The following is a 15,142-nucleotide window of genomic DNA, read 5'->3' as shown; positions in this document are numbered from 1 at the left end:
TGTTTGAATATTCAGTCTTGTTTTTGTTTTTTGTTTTTTTTAAACATGGTCTCAAAATATGATGATTTCACTTGTTCTCAAATCTTGTGTCGACATAAGGCAGAAAGAAAAAAAGTCAACAACTTTTGCTTTGGAAACAAATGTCTTAAAAAAGATGTGCCACATGTTTGTTTTCCAGTGGAAAAAAACACAAATGTAGAATACTTTGTTAAAAAGGCAGGTTATATATATATATTCAGTCTTGTTATTTTTCTTTGGTCTCCAAATATGATGATTTCACTTGTTCTCAAATCTTGTGTCGACATAAGGCAGAACAAAAAAAAAAGTCAACAACTTTTGCCTCTGACATCAATGTATGTGTGTGTGAATGGGTGAATACTGACATTGAGTGGTCGGAAGACTAGAAAAAGCAGCTATATAAATGCAAGTCCATTTACCATTTACCATTTGGACAGGTCCAACTCCGACATGAGGGAGGCCGAGGACGACATCTCCGACAGGGAGCTGGAGGAGGAGGAGGAGGAGGAGGAGGAGGAGAGGGATTTGGAGGATGACAGCGAGCTCCCTAAGAAGAGAGGCCCGCGGAAGAAGCGTGGCAAGGAGCATGACCGGTCCAAGGTGCGTCGCCACGAGGCCAACGCCCGGGAGCGCAGCCGGATGCACGGCCTCAACGACGCGCTGGAGAGCCTGCGCAAAGTGGTGCCGTGCTACTCAAAAACTCAAAAACTCTCCAAGATTGAGACGCTCAGACTGGCTAAGAACTACATCTGGGCTCTGTCGGAGACCTTGAGTGCTGGGAAGAGACCGGACCTGCTTGCATTCGTGCAGACTTTGTGCAAAGGATTATCTCAGCCCACCACCAACTTGGTGGCCGGTTGTTTGCAGCTGAACGCGAGGAATTTCCTCACGGATCACAACGGAGAGGTGATGTTCTCCGGCAGGTCGCCCTACGACGCCATGTACCCGTCGTACCCGGGCTCAGACGTGCACACGCCTCCGGGACACAGCGCGAGCAGCTTGGACACGAGCAGCAAGCCGTTCAGACACTACAGCAGCTACGGTGGTAACTACGAGCCCTACTACGAGAACCCGTCTCCAGAGGGAGGCAGTCCGCATTTCGACGGCCAGCTGAGCCCCCCGATGAACTTTAACGGGATTTTCTCCCTCAAACACGACGACCCGCCAGACTACGGTAAAGCAGGCGGACACTATGGCATGCGCTACTGCGGTGCGCCAGGGCGCGCGGCTCTCGCGCACAACTCCATGTACCGCGTGGCCCCAGAGGGCCGGTTCCCATACGACCTGCACGTCCGCAGCCAGGCCTTCCAAGCACAAGGGGAAGTTAATGGCTCTTTCCACAATTAATCAATTAATCAATCAATCAAAGCTGGACAAAGTTCAAGTTTCGATGCAATTTTCTCCCCACCTGCAGATGTCCGAGAGTGGAACGAAATGGACTCCAGACACAGTTGATGCACTGCAGAAACAATGCCCATTTTTAACAAGTCGTTTTTGTGTTTGAATATTCAGTCTTGTTTTTTTCTTTGGTCTCCAAAATATGATGATTTCACTTCTTCTCAAATCTTGTGTCGACATAAGGGGAAGTTAATGGCTCTTTCCACAATTAATTAATTAATCAATCAAGCTGGACAAAGTTCAAGTTTCGATGCAATTGTCTCCCCCTGCAGATGGACTCCAGACACAGTTGATGCACTGCAAAAAACAATGCCCATTTTTAACAATTCGTTTTTTTGTGTTTGAATATTCAGTCTTGTTTTTGTTTTGTTTTTTTAAACATGGTCTCCAAATATGATGATTTCACTTGTGTCGATATAAGGCAGAAAAAAAAGTCAACAACTTTTGCTTTAGAAAAAAATGAGATGATTCCAGTCTGATTCATTTTAAAGAAGATGTGATGGCTCACAGCCACATATTTTGTTTCCAGTGGGAAAACCACAAAATGTAGAATAATTCGTTAAAGAGGCAGGTTTTGATCAAATTGTTTACAGTGTATGTGTCTCTTTCCACAATTAATTAATCAATCAAGCTGGACAAAGTTCAAGTTTCGATGCAATTTCCCACCCCTGTAGATGTCGAAATGGACTCCAGACACAGTTGATGTACAGCTACTTATAATTGGAAAAAGATGACATTTTTTTTTTGAAAGAAAACATGAAAATGTTGTATCCCCAAAATAAATGTCTGTAATTTGTTTCCAATTATACAGTGAACACAAACAGAAAAATTACATGCCAGGAGGGGGAGAAAAAGATTTTAAAAAAACAGAGAGGGATGTTCTCATGTTGGGTGCATATTGTTTTAGTTTGAAATAAACATGCATCCACAAAGCACTTTGTTGGATGCAACCATGGGACTTGTAGTTTTTAGTTACTGATGACTTCCACCTGTATGTTTCCCTATACGTTTTTTTGCTGGGTGACTGTTGAGGATTGGATTGTGCCTTTTTGAAATGATTTGTCGTTTTTTTGCAATGCACTGCAAAAAAATGCCCATTTTTAACAAGTCGTTTTTGGGGTTGAATATTCAGTCTTGTTTTTTTTTTTTTTTTTAAACATGGTCTCCAAAATATGATGATTTCACTTGTTCTCAAATCTTGTGTCGACATAAGGCAGAAAAAGAAGTCAACAATTTTTGCTTTGGAAACAAATGACATGATTTCAGTCTGATTCATTTTAAAGAAGATGTGATGGCTCACTGCCACATATTTTGTTTCCAGTGGGAAAAAACACAAAATGTAGAATAATTCGTTAAAGAGGCAGGTTTTGATCAAATTGTTTACAGTGTATGTGTTTGTTAATGGCTGTATACTAAGATGATATAGTGAACAATTAATTGAATATTTCTGCTTATTTATTTAAATCAGGTTTCCCAGCAGTCAGTGAAATGATTTTTCGTGGAGAAATAAAAAAAAAATCAGCTAAATGAAACAACAGGAGAAGAAGAATCTAAAGACGTTTCACCTCATCAGGGAAGTTTTGCTGAGACATGATTGGAAGTTCACAGAGATTCAGTCGGTTAGCAATAAAGGTCAATTGAGCTATGCAAGGCAGCCAAATGCAATCTTTGCTTATACAAAAATGCTATATGTCTATTTCCTCTCACAAGTTGTTTCTCATAATCTAATTAAAATGATGACAATTACACAAAATTAATTATATATTAAAAAAAAGCCAGTTTGGAGATGTGCATGTGTTTAGGAGACCTGCTGATGATGTCATCTGAACTGGTCCTATAAATACAGGAAGTTGTGGGGAAAAAAGTTAAAAACTAAATGCATTTGTATTTTGGAGTAAATAGTGTGGTAACGAGGTGAATGTAAATTATTATTGTAATTTATTTATTTATTTAAGCTTATTTATTATAAGTCCGTCAATTTGAATGTGGATAATATATTATTAAAACAAATATTGTAAAATTCAACAGTGTTTCTTTTTTTTATGTGAATTCCCATACATTTAAAGTTTGTTTATGTTGTTGTATATTTCACTGCAGCTGGAAGGGAATTGGATTTCTGTGTGAGGTAGAACAAAATGTTTCAAAACTATATTGAAACTGAACAACATGCCTTAAAAAAAAAGAGATGATGACCATCAATATGCAACGAAATGACAGTTTTGGATCGTTTGATGTGAACTTTTTACACTTCCTGTTCCTGCTGAAGAGCAACTGTGATGCACTTCATGTATTTCTGCACAATGTTGGTGACTGTACTCTCATAAATTCTGTTGATTTTGTAACTTTACCCGAATGATGGATGATTATTTGATAATATTCTTCATTTTTATTTATCTTTCTCTCTCTCACACACACACACACACACACACACACACACACACACACACACGCACACACGCTCGCACACTCTCTCTCTCTCTCTCTTATACACGCACGCGCACACTCCTGAAAACTCGTTATGGATCGAAATATTCGTGAAATAATGTGTTGATGTTTTGTGATGTGTTTGTCGCAATAAAATGAGGCTGTGAAAGGCGTTATGTTGCAGCTTTCTGTGGAAATGATCGACTGCAGGAAGAAAAAAAAATGTTAGATTAATAAATTAAGATAAAAAAAACGCCCTGGGCGTCATTTTATTTATTTAGTTATTTTGTATTTTAATAATCTTGCATAACCTCTGAATTTTGAGTGATATACAATGCCTTTTGAAATAGCAACATAAGTTGCGAATAATATCTTTTTTTTTATTTCTTTTTTTTTTTCTTACAATATGTTAAGTTTCAAATACATTTTATCAATCATTTTACATTACTATACAAATGTTTTAGCTTCACTTAAATTGAGAGTTTTAATTAAACAGTTAAAAACATAAACCTGAAAGGAAATCTAACGCAGAGTTTTGATATTGTTTATCTGAAAGAGGCTTGTCGATATAATGTGATTTAATTTCAGTCGATCAGATGGCTGATTTGTGACCAACATGCCCAGGAGGTGTTGGGTGTCAGCCAGAGATCCCAGTCCTCCCAGTCCTCCCAGTCAGGAGACAAGTGGATCTCCCAGGAGATGTTAAAGTTGCTCCAACTCTCTAAATGGACAACAATAAACAAGTTTATTTTTTCAGTATTTAAAAAAAAAAAAATCCGTTTCACTTTGCTTTCCTGCTCGTTACACGGTCCTAAACATCCGCATTTAAATGACACACCTATATTTTATTTATTAGGTGACTCGTGAAGGTTTTACGCACCGTTTACAGGGCGGAAGGATACAGGACTATAATCTCATATAATCAGAGGAAGAAAGATCAAGTCGATGTTAATGAAATTATGAGGAGAAAGTAATTAGTTTGTGTTTATATCGGTGTTGATGATCACCGGCTGGATGAACTGGTTTATACTTTCACTGCTTGTGTTTCACTTTCACTTTTAAAAGCACTGCATTCTCCTACATACATTTATACATACATACATCATCATTCAAAATCTGGTGAAAACAGCAAATTCATCATTTTCGATCCAGACTCCCATCATTGAAAAACGTTGAAAGAATAAGTGCACACATGACAGATGCTGATGATTTAAACATTTGACTCAGGTACCAACTTTATCCAAGTCCAATTCATAAATTAATTCTAAAACAACACAGGAAAATTCATATAAAGCAAAACAGAAGAAAACAAAAGAAGCTTAAGCTGTGACCGATGGAGTTCTATAGCCACCTGTATAAAAATTAAATTAAAGTTAACAGCAAAAAAAAACAAAAAAACCTCTAAGGACATAAACAACCTTAACAACTTCCCTCAAATGTCTGTAATGAACCAATTGTCTTTTTTTTTTATAAAATGTTGCATTTGGTAGGTTCAAGGAGATGACTGACGTGAGAAATAGTGTGTGGTCTAGGGGAAAATCAGATAACTGAGTTTGAGAAGGGGCTTGCAGGCTTGTAACTGACTGTATTTTTTTTATTATATATATATATATATTTTAGGTTATTTTTGGGGCTTTTGCCTTTATAGATAGTGACAGTGATAGGGGGGGAGAAAGAGGGGATGACATGCAGCAGTTTCAGAGAGAGGAGGGAAACAAACACATGTGCATGACTCTACAGTATATTTGACAATTTTATAAAAAACATAAAAACAATATTTTTAAAGTCCTGTCAAAGAAGAAACTTATTTCAGCATTTATCGAATTCTGTAGAAGCTGAATTAGACAGCAGATTAGGGGTTGCAAATCATCTGTAATCTAATGTTAAATCACATCTTCATATTTAGTTTTTTACAGATGAACATAAAATTAAGCAAAAGCTTTGCAAACATTTGAACTATAATGTAATTGTGGAGAGTTAAAAGAGCAACAACAGCAAAAGGAAAATCAGAAAACACAAAGTTCAGCCTATATGGAAGCTTCTTGTAGGAAGAAAGAATCCGTTTTAGAGATCATAAAACCAGCACGTACATTGCACAACATCTCCTTTTCCTCTTCTGTGGATGCAACTGCAAAGAATTTCAAACTGTGTTGGGACTCGTGTTGATTTAGAAATCAATGCTGCTTTTTGTGAATTGTGTTTCCAGCTGCCAAGACAGGAATATCTGTGAAATCACAAATTCAACTCGTAGAAGAAAATAAGAAGAAACATTGAGGGTTTTTTCTTTTTATTGAGAAAAAAGGTCTTGTTTTCTCATCTTCATTCCCTCACTCATCCCTCTCTCCCTCTATATCATCATAAAACTAGAAGACCGGGTTACTGGAGGTCCCTTTGGGGCCCTAAAAGCTCCTCTTTAGCCCCCCATCCTTCATCACCAGGCCTTATTTATCCCATTCACTAAAATTCTCACCATGTCATCATACTGCTTTTTCTACTGTGTGTGTGTGTGTGTGTGTGTGTGTATGTGAATATATGTATGCATGTGTGTGTTTGTCGGAGGAGATTTAGATCCCTCTTGGGGCCTCACAGAGAGGCTGACGAGGGTGAGGAGGAGTCGAGGAAGGGTGGGGGTGTTTCACGCCCACAGGGTCCACAGGGTGGCGTGCAGCAGTTTAGCACGGGGTCAAACGTGTACACGTACCCCTACATTCATGCAGCTCATTAATCTGTGTGGAAAAGAGAGTGCGAGGGGGAGAAAGAAGTATAGTGTGAGAGAGAGAGAGAGAGAGAGAGAGAGAGAAAGGGAGCATATGGCCCGGCTCTGTGTGGGAGGTGAAGGACAGGAATGGGGGATATATATCGTATAGAGGTGAATTTGCAATCCGAGATGTTGTGTCGTAATTAGTGCAAAACAAACACCGTGTTTCTATAGGGACGTAGTTGCAGAAGGACACCTCGGAAGTTGAAAAAAGTTTTGTGCAATCACTTATAACACAACTGCATCTTTATATGTATTTTATTTTGTGATATATTATGGTAATTTATTGTAATCAGGAGCCTTTTTCATTGCAATGTCTGAAAATCCGAGCACCAGTCAAGAAAAAAATGAAAATAATGTTCCCCGCCACGTCGGCAAGCATCCTCAAATTTCGTGCCATTCCCAAGCCCCAGATGGTGTGGGATGGGAAACGTTCCCCCATTAAATTCCTAATAATCATTTCTCCTGCGGAATCGGGGGTGGTGGCAGTGGGGATGGAGGAGGGTGGGGTGCGAGTGTGTGTGTGTGTGTGTGGCTTGGAAGTGAGGATTGGGTTGGTGGGTGAGGGGAGTAGAGGGATTTGGTGTTTTAATTAGACAGATTTAAGGAGCTGAACCCCCCCTCTCAACGTGTGTGTGGAGGAGAGACTCACTCACATTCATTTATGCTTATATTTCTGTGCGTGTGGGCGCATGTGTGAAAAAATTACACATATGAGTAAAGACGTGTGTGTGTTGCAGGTCACGGCAGGGCTGATGCTGCAGCAGAGGAGGCCTGACACTCCAGTACTATGGGCCAGGATCTCATTAACGTGTCAGATTGGTGGATCAGTCTCTCTGGCAGCCGGCCCGGCCTCTCACAGGAAGTACTTTCTCTCTATCTGTGAACTTGGCACTGAGAGGTTAGAGAGGGTGGGAGGGAGGAAGATGAGGGGAATATATTGGCCTGAAGGAGAGAGGAGAGACAGAGGCATTAATTATAATATTTGGTCAGATTGGATAAATATTGGGTGAAGGATTGTGGTTTAAGAGCTGCTTTTATCCGTCGGGGGAAATTAATGAGTTGTGAAACAGGAGCCCTGATTTCCGTGGAGCGAGAGAGTCAGACCGGCTCCGGCAGTTGCACTATTTTGGAGGTGGAGATATGCTAAGTATGTGACAGGAGCATCTGTCACTACATCACCTTTGTGCGTTGTGCTCTTTGTCTGCTCCAACTGGGTGTGTGCACGCATGTGTGTGTGAGGAAGTGTGTGTGTGGCTATACTGGCTACAATATGAGAGAGTATAGGTTGGCTTTTGGAGCAGGTGGGAGGCATACAGGGGTGTGATCCTCTGACACCCCAGCAACACCCTATTTCAGGGCACACTGAGAGACACGGGTGCTACTGGGTGAAGTGGTATCGATTCCCTCGTCTGTGAACATGAGCATGTGGTAGCCATGACTACACTGTGGTGTGCGATACATAGATAGATAGGGCAGGGACATTTTTTTTGACTTTTCCTTCTAAATACATGAATTCCACAAGTTAAAAGAATAAATTGAACATGAAAAACTTGGTTTATAATTGAGTTTATATTGTTATGATACACTTTCACAGTTAAGTGAACAATTAAGTGTCTCATTTCATGGATGAATTGATGAATTGACATTCCTGTCTCTGGTAGCTGGATAGCCAATCTCTGAACCCATCAGCTATCGGTCTGACGACAGATAAGCCTCTGGGGGCAAGAGCTATATTTCTGGGGTTCCAGTGTGGCCAAGCCAAGACTCTCTTTTCCGTGCGCTGCTTGTTGTTTGCAGTCCGATTAGCAACTTGAGATACTTGAGATGTGGAGTTAGAGTTGAGAGACGACGTGTAAGTAGCCAGTTTACAAGCTAAAACAATAAAAAGTTAAATCGTCGTCATCGGTTCGGCCATGGACTGTTTACCTGCATTCAACCAAAGTTTGCTCCAACGTGATTGGTCAGTACTACTACAAACGGAAACCAAAATGCTTCCGATGCCAACATCTCATGAATGCAGGATCTGTTTATAGAACTTACCTGATAGCTGAATAGTTCGGTAGCTGGTCCACAACTTAGTGGACAATAGGTGCTTGCTTTATTGATAAATTGATGGAAAATAGATAGATGTTTTTTTAAATTTTCCTTACATTCATTAAAGCTAGGGTTGGTAATCTTAAGAAACTAGCAAGAGTACGCTAGATTTAAAAAATCATCCGACCGAAAAACGCAGCCCAGCGTTGCCAACTCTTTTCCATTGAAAGTAGGGTGCCATTGTTCCGACGGTCCATTATTCTGAAACCCCAATAGTCCGAAAAATATCCCAACAGCCCATTATCATGAAGAGTAGCACATGGCTAATTACTATGCAAAATGACGTCATCGGACCTTCCTGGTTGCAATATATATTTTCCTACCATGATGAAGGCATGACACGCCCTACTATGCCTCTGGTTGACTCATCTTGATATTCTTACCCTAAACCTAACTAATCTCACTCATCATGTCTATGAAGAGCATTGGTTTTTGAAGCCAATTTTACATAGTGGCCAAACAGTTGAATTACAACTTCCGTGCCCATCACGTGATGCCATTGGGCCCAAGGAGACTTTTTCCCATAGCCTTACATCGGGAAAGAGATGTCTGTAACTCAGCGGCTAATTTTTTTTGAGGTAAATCAACTTCCTAGTACGAACACTTGAATAGCCCTCATTTAAATTGGGTCGAAAAAGTTGTAAAATGCACTAATAGCCAATATTTACTTTCCACCGTTCATGTGAATGAGACCCAGACCGCAGCTGGGAGGCGGAGTTAAAGGAAACACTCGTGCGCCTGCTCTATGGGCCCAATGATGTGGAAGCAGAGCAGAAGATCCGGTAATTATATATCCGGCAGTTAAAGTTTTTTGTCTTCATGTGCCTCTGAGTGACTTTCATGAGACAAAAAATAACTTGTTGAAGGTCTTTCAGAGCCTCATAAAAAAAGGGAAAATTATTTTTATGTACTGTAAACTGTGTTGGATGTTGTTTACGTACATTAAGTCCAACCATGATGTTTTTCCTAAACCTCAAGGCAAATTCATACCTTCCGTGTCTGTGAGGGTCCGCTTTGGTCTGCATGATGTAAATGTCATCATCCACCCATGTCTGGGAGGGTCAGCGCTGATCTTGGACATCACCAGACCTCCTGCTCACCTGTTCCCACTTCCCCATTAGTCTCACTGTTTATTGTAGCCTCATTCTTTTGTTGGTGCATCTTTCGTCATTCATGGAGTTTTGTCTGCCCGTTACCTACCGTTACCTGCCTGCATTCTGGACTCTCAGCCTGCTTATGTCTGTGTTCAGGTCGTCCCTGCCTGTTCTGCTCTCCAAACTGTGACAATAGCAAGGGCGTCGACTGGGCATGCTCCAGTTTCGCTCCATAGTCCAGTTGGTGGCCTATGCACCTCTAGCTCGATCATTTGCCAAGAAGAATGAGAAGATAACAAAGTGGATGCTTGTTTTGAGACAACAGAGAGGCAAATTAATATAATTTGTCAAAGTCAAATGGTGTTGAACTCCTGGCAAACAATGTTACGGTGCATTGCAGTTATCAATTGGAGTGGTGTGTGGATTGGGAAATGCGCATGCATGGAACGCCAGACCGATGCGGACCCCCAATTGTAGTATGAATTGAAACAGAACATTCAAAGTATGTCCGAGACTTTACTAAATGGTTTCGTTGCCTAAAAATAACAAACCGCAACCGTTTCACGTTAACGATTTGGTGTTAAATGACACACGAAAAAACTGTTTCACAGTGAAAATGCATATCATGACACGCGAAATGTCCTTAAAAGTGGCGTGTTAATTATACGCCTATGAGATCACGTTGACCCTGTATGAAAACATACTTTGTTTATTTGTAAATTTCTTTATCATTATTTTTTTGTCACCTTCATGAAATGTGCAAGTCCAAGTTTGTGGCAAATGGGAGGATTACCACTTCAATACTTTTCTACATATTGGGTGTTAAAGTTAGAAGAAATTACACATAGGTAGGTATAGGTAGGTAGGAAGGTAGGAAGGCAGACAGATAGAGACGGCCTCTGACCCTGTCAGTGCTCCTCCTCCTGCTGTCTTGTGTTTTTCCTTTTGCAGCTTGCCTGATGTCTTGCTCCTGGGCAGGCTGGGCCGAGGGTATTTAGGCTGCCTTCGCATGATAAGAAATTTCCTCTTCACTTACTCACCGCGAGGTAGGGCGCAGAGCCTTGCAGAGGCAAAGCTCAGCGCAGGTATCATTAAAACGTGCGGTAGGAACGCCATTCAGTGTTTATAGGCAACAACAGTTGCAGCTGTTATCTCATTGGTTGCGCTTTGAAAGGTCAGTGGCAACCAAGGTCAAAATTGAAATAATTTTAACTTTTAGCGCAGCGCTCGCAGGTAATTTCGGGCAGTGTGCCACGCCAAGGGTATAGCGCTTCACTATCACAGACACCACTGACAGACTACAGATTCCTTTATCATGTTTTTGTCTTAGTTTCAAATGAAATATGGTTTAAATTACATTAAATCTTATGTCTTTGTCGAGCTCACTGAGCTTGGGCTGTGACAAGATAGATAGATAGTTAGATAGATAGATAGACAGAGAGACAGACAGACAGACATCAGTACCTTTCCGAAGCTCCACTGACACTAATGTTCTACCACCATCCACCACATTCCCATTTGGAAATGAGAAATCACCAACATTAAACATGTAAGAACAAGTAGGAACTTTCTCGGCTCATCTAGACTAATTATATAGCGCTTTGTGAGGAGTCATTAGGTCCATAATTAAGTATCTATTAGTATGGAGAAAGAATCCATTCATAATATCGATACTAAAAGGACTTACTGCTCTTTCTTAACTCATAACGTATTGTTTCATAATCACTCCTCCTTATGATTAATAAGAATCTTGATCGACCATCAAATATCACTCAATTCAGATGAGGCCACCTTTCATTGAGTGCAATGGAGGCAAAGTTTAATATAAAAAATCTCATTTTGAAGTATTTTCTCTTCGCTGAGCAGGATTTGTCTGTAAAATAACATTTGGTACACAAGCATCAGCTGGCAACAAACAACAATGTGCATCAGCAAAATCCAATTAAATGTGTTTTCTTTTTTTTACAGTGCAGTTTACATTGTAAGACATGCAGATGCACATTGGGAGATTTTTGTGGTCTGTAGCAAATGTCCCAACCTGGCATGGAGAGTCATCTTATCCAAGTATGATCTCTCTACTGTAGAAGATCTTCGCGTTTCTTTTTAGTATTCTAGTCCATTCTGCGCCATCACCAATCTGTCCCATACTGCCTTTCAAGCATTTCCTGTGGGACTCATGCTGTGTTCGCAAGGCCTCCCTCTCCCCCTCACACACACACACACACACACGCACACACGCACACACACACATGCACATACTGTGGTGACTGCAGAGGGAAGTGAGCTGTCTGCGGAGGGTTGGATTCTTGGTGCCGGTCCAAAAATGTGTCACTCGGGACACGCATGGCCTGCTGGAGGCAGGAATTCTGTCGCTAATGGGCCCCGCAGCCGTCGGCACCACCTGGGGATATGGGAGACGGGATGGATGGATGGGGGAGGATGGGGGAGGGAGGGAGAGTATGCAGCACAATGCGTTCGTAACAAACAGGAGGATGGGGTGTGTGTATGTGTAATATGGAAATTGAGTGATCTATCTATCTATCTATCTATCTATCTATCTATTTATCTATCTATCTATTTATCTATCTATCTATCTATCTATCTATCTATTTATCTATCTATCTATCTTTCTTTCTTTCTTTCTTTCTTTCTATCTATCTATCTCTTGCAGCAATTTATCCATGAAATGAAACACTTTATTGTTCACTAAGCTGTGAAAGCAGCTTGAATGCATTTTTTTTTTTTAATTTTAAATCTGCAGCAATAAAAAGAGGAGAGTTTCCCATATTCTATCAGATATAAACCAAGTTGTTTGCGTTCAATATGTTCTTTGAACTTGTGGAATTAATGTATTTAGAAGGAAAAGTCAACATTTTTCCCCGCCATGAAAGACAGCTTATAAAAAATGTGAAGGCATAAACAGGCAGGGCAGGTGTTGACGATGCAAATGAAACGGATGACAGATGGTGAGCTTCGCGATTGCTCACTGTGCAGATAATGGATGGAGGTAATCAAATTCCTCTGAGGCTTTGGGACTTTCTTCAGAACTTTCTCATCAATTGCACCATCAAACAGTACCGTCGTCAAATACATCCACCCCCCCTCTACCTCAAACGAAGGATACAAAGAAGTTACAAGATTTTATTTTCTGACGGCCGAGTTTTGCAGCTAAATGTTGAAAATACACTTTTGCTGTTAATGTTTGTGGAACTGACAGACAAAAGATCACGATCGTGTCAAATCCAGGTGTCCTTTTATCGTCATACGTGTTTATGTGCATGTTTGTGTGTGTGTGTGTGTGTGTGTGTGTGGCTTAGCAGGGGATCAGATGACAAGTTTTTAAATTGTACTGCAGCTATTATAGAAAAGCAACAATCACATCAGTAGGCCAACAAAGCAAGTCTGCAGGGGAGAGTCTGCTGTTTCCATCCGTGCAAACCCTCCTTTCATGTTCTGTCATCGAAGCTTTCATAGATGTATTCACTCGAGCTGCGAGAGTTGTTGTTACTTCAAAAAGGAGGATCACGAAAGCGAGCATCTGATGTGTATTTTTCGTATTTTTCACTGGAGGGAAACAGGCTGTAGTTGTGTACATTTCCCCGTCAGTGTGGTGACAGCCATTTGATTTTCATAGGGCCCAGTTTGAAGGTCAGTTTAATGGTCCATTTGTGTTTTGTATTCGTCGTGCTTCAGTGGAAGCTTCAAAACAAAGAGGGTCAGACGATGCAATAAACAACATTTCCTTTTATGACTAAAACATGTCATTAAAAATGTCTTCTATTAAGAGTGGAAACTATTTTATCGCACAACTTATTCTATCAAAGCCTTTCTGGAGAAATTAATTTGCAAACTTGGCTTCGTTGTTATCAGTATGAAAGACGAACACTGTTCACGCGTCAGACGAGACTTGAAAATGCCAATTCTGTATCAGAAAAGCATTTTCCTGTCACAACACTCGAGAGCGGCATATTACTGCAACAATTCTCTTTCACACTTCCAGCTATGATAACAGCTTCAAGTGTCAAACATATGTCTGCAGAAAAAGCGTAGGAGAAAGTATCACAGAGGCAAAGGGAAGAAAGTATGCTCAATATCACAAGTTTTTTATGTGTCAGGTGATGCTTTTTTTTTTTTTTTTAATGCCTGTTTTTCTTCAATAAATGTGATAATTGCTCCGGCAAAATCTCAGGACAGCGCACCATATTGGTTATGTTAAAGGTGCAAAAAAAAGCATTTGCTTTGCATTCCTTTTTATGTTCGTATGATACTGGTGCAGCAGTTTTCTGACAGGCTGGTGAGTAACCTGCTGGGACGTGTCTCTTTCTAACACCTACATTGGAGGAAAACTCTATGATGAGAATGAGAAACACATTGTTAGAGAAATATCCAGCACAAGCCTCCGTAAAATAAGTTTTCCTGTTGTTCCGTGCCCAACCAGATCAAGGGCACAAACAGCCAAGTGAGTGTAATTAACTTTTTCCAAACTCATTTGGATAATCTCTCCCTCAGTTACCTTAGCTTTGTGTGAAATTCCCAATTAACCATATCCCGGCGAAATCACAAAACAACGCCATGTGAAATTTCTTAATGAATTCCTTTGTCTCTGACTGGCACAGATGAGGCATGAGAAAGGCACATGTACGGCGAGCGTATTAGTTAGGCGAGCCCATGTGATGGTGCCCGTTCACGGCTGACGGAGCGTTGGTATCCTCGGGCATGGCTGCCAAGCTGCCAGTCTGTGCCGTCACACCTTGCTGCCTTTAAAGATTGCCCTGCAGAGACGGGGAGGGGGTACGGAGGGCCTCACGTTTTTAACAACGCACAGTCTGGCAACCCAGGAGGGTTTACGACTCAGGATCGGTGCCAAGAACTGCCCACCAGAGAGAAGGGGGGTGAGGGGAGAGAGAGGGGGGGTGCAAGGAGATATGGGTGTAGAGCACACACGGTCACATTAACGCAAGGTATGTGTGCATGAATATGTGCATATGAATGCTTCCTCTACATCACTGTGTGTGTGTGTGTGTGTGTGGCAGCTGTGTCCAATATTGGGGTGTATATCCAACAAAACAGGATCTCAAATCAATTCATCAGGCTTTCTCTGTGACATGTTAAGGGAAAAAGAAAAGTGCCTGCACATACAATGTCCTAGCATCATGCACACCCACACACACACACACACACACTTTGCCTTTTCTCAGTAATCCACACAAATGGCAGTGGATGGCAGAATGTAAATGAGCTGGTTATTACACAGCAACGTTCATCAAGCTGAGCTGGAAAGACTTCAATGGCCCTGATGAATATGCATGCAAATTTGTTAATTAAGTTAATTATTCTGCTGAAAATTCATTTG

The 15,142-nt window shown here is 40.8% G+C and overlaps 1 protein-coding gene across 2 annotated transcripts in view; it reads left to right on the top strand.

Moving 5' to 3' along the window:
- The window catches only part of neurod6b (neuronal differentiation 6b), a 3,167-nt gene extending 1,398 nt beyond the window's left edge, over window positions 1-1,769 (top strand). Inside the window, exon 2 of one of the 2 annotated variants that reach the window (XM_074651661.1) lies at window positions 456-1,769. In XM_074651661.1, coding sequence (XP_074507762.1) covers window positions 469-1,365 — 897 coding nt within the window. In that variant the 5' untranslated portion in view covers window positions 456-468 and the 3' untranslated portion in view covers window positions 1,366-1,769. The remainder of the gene's footprint in view (window positions 1-455) is intronic. The other variant, XM_074651660.1, reaches the window with a different exon arrangement.
- The last annotated feature ends 13,373 nt before the right edge of the window (window positions 1,770-15,142 follow it).

This window comes from Sebastes fasciatus, chromosome 11, assembly GCF_043250625.1.
Source record: "Sebastes fasciatus isolate fSebFas1 chromosome 11, fSebFas1.pri, whole genome shotgun sequence".
NCBI classification, from domain to species: domain Eukaryota; kingdom Metazoa; phylum Chordata; class Actinopteri; order Perciformes; family Sebastidae; genus Sebastes; species Sebastes fasciatus.
The sequence above is the reverse complement of the archived record's forward strand: the minus strand, read 5'-3'. Positions and strand labels throughout refer to the sequence as shown.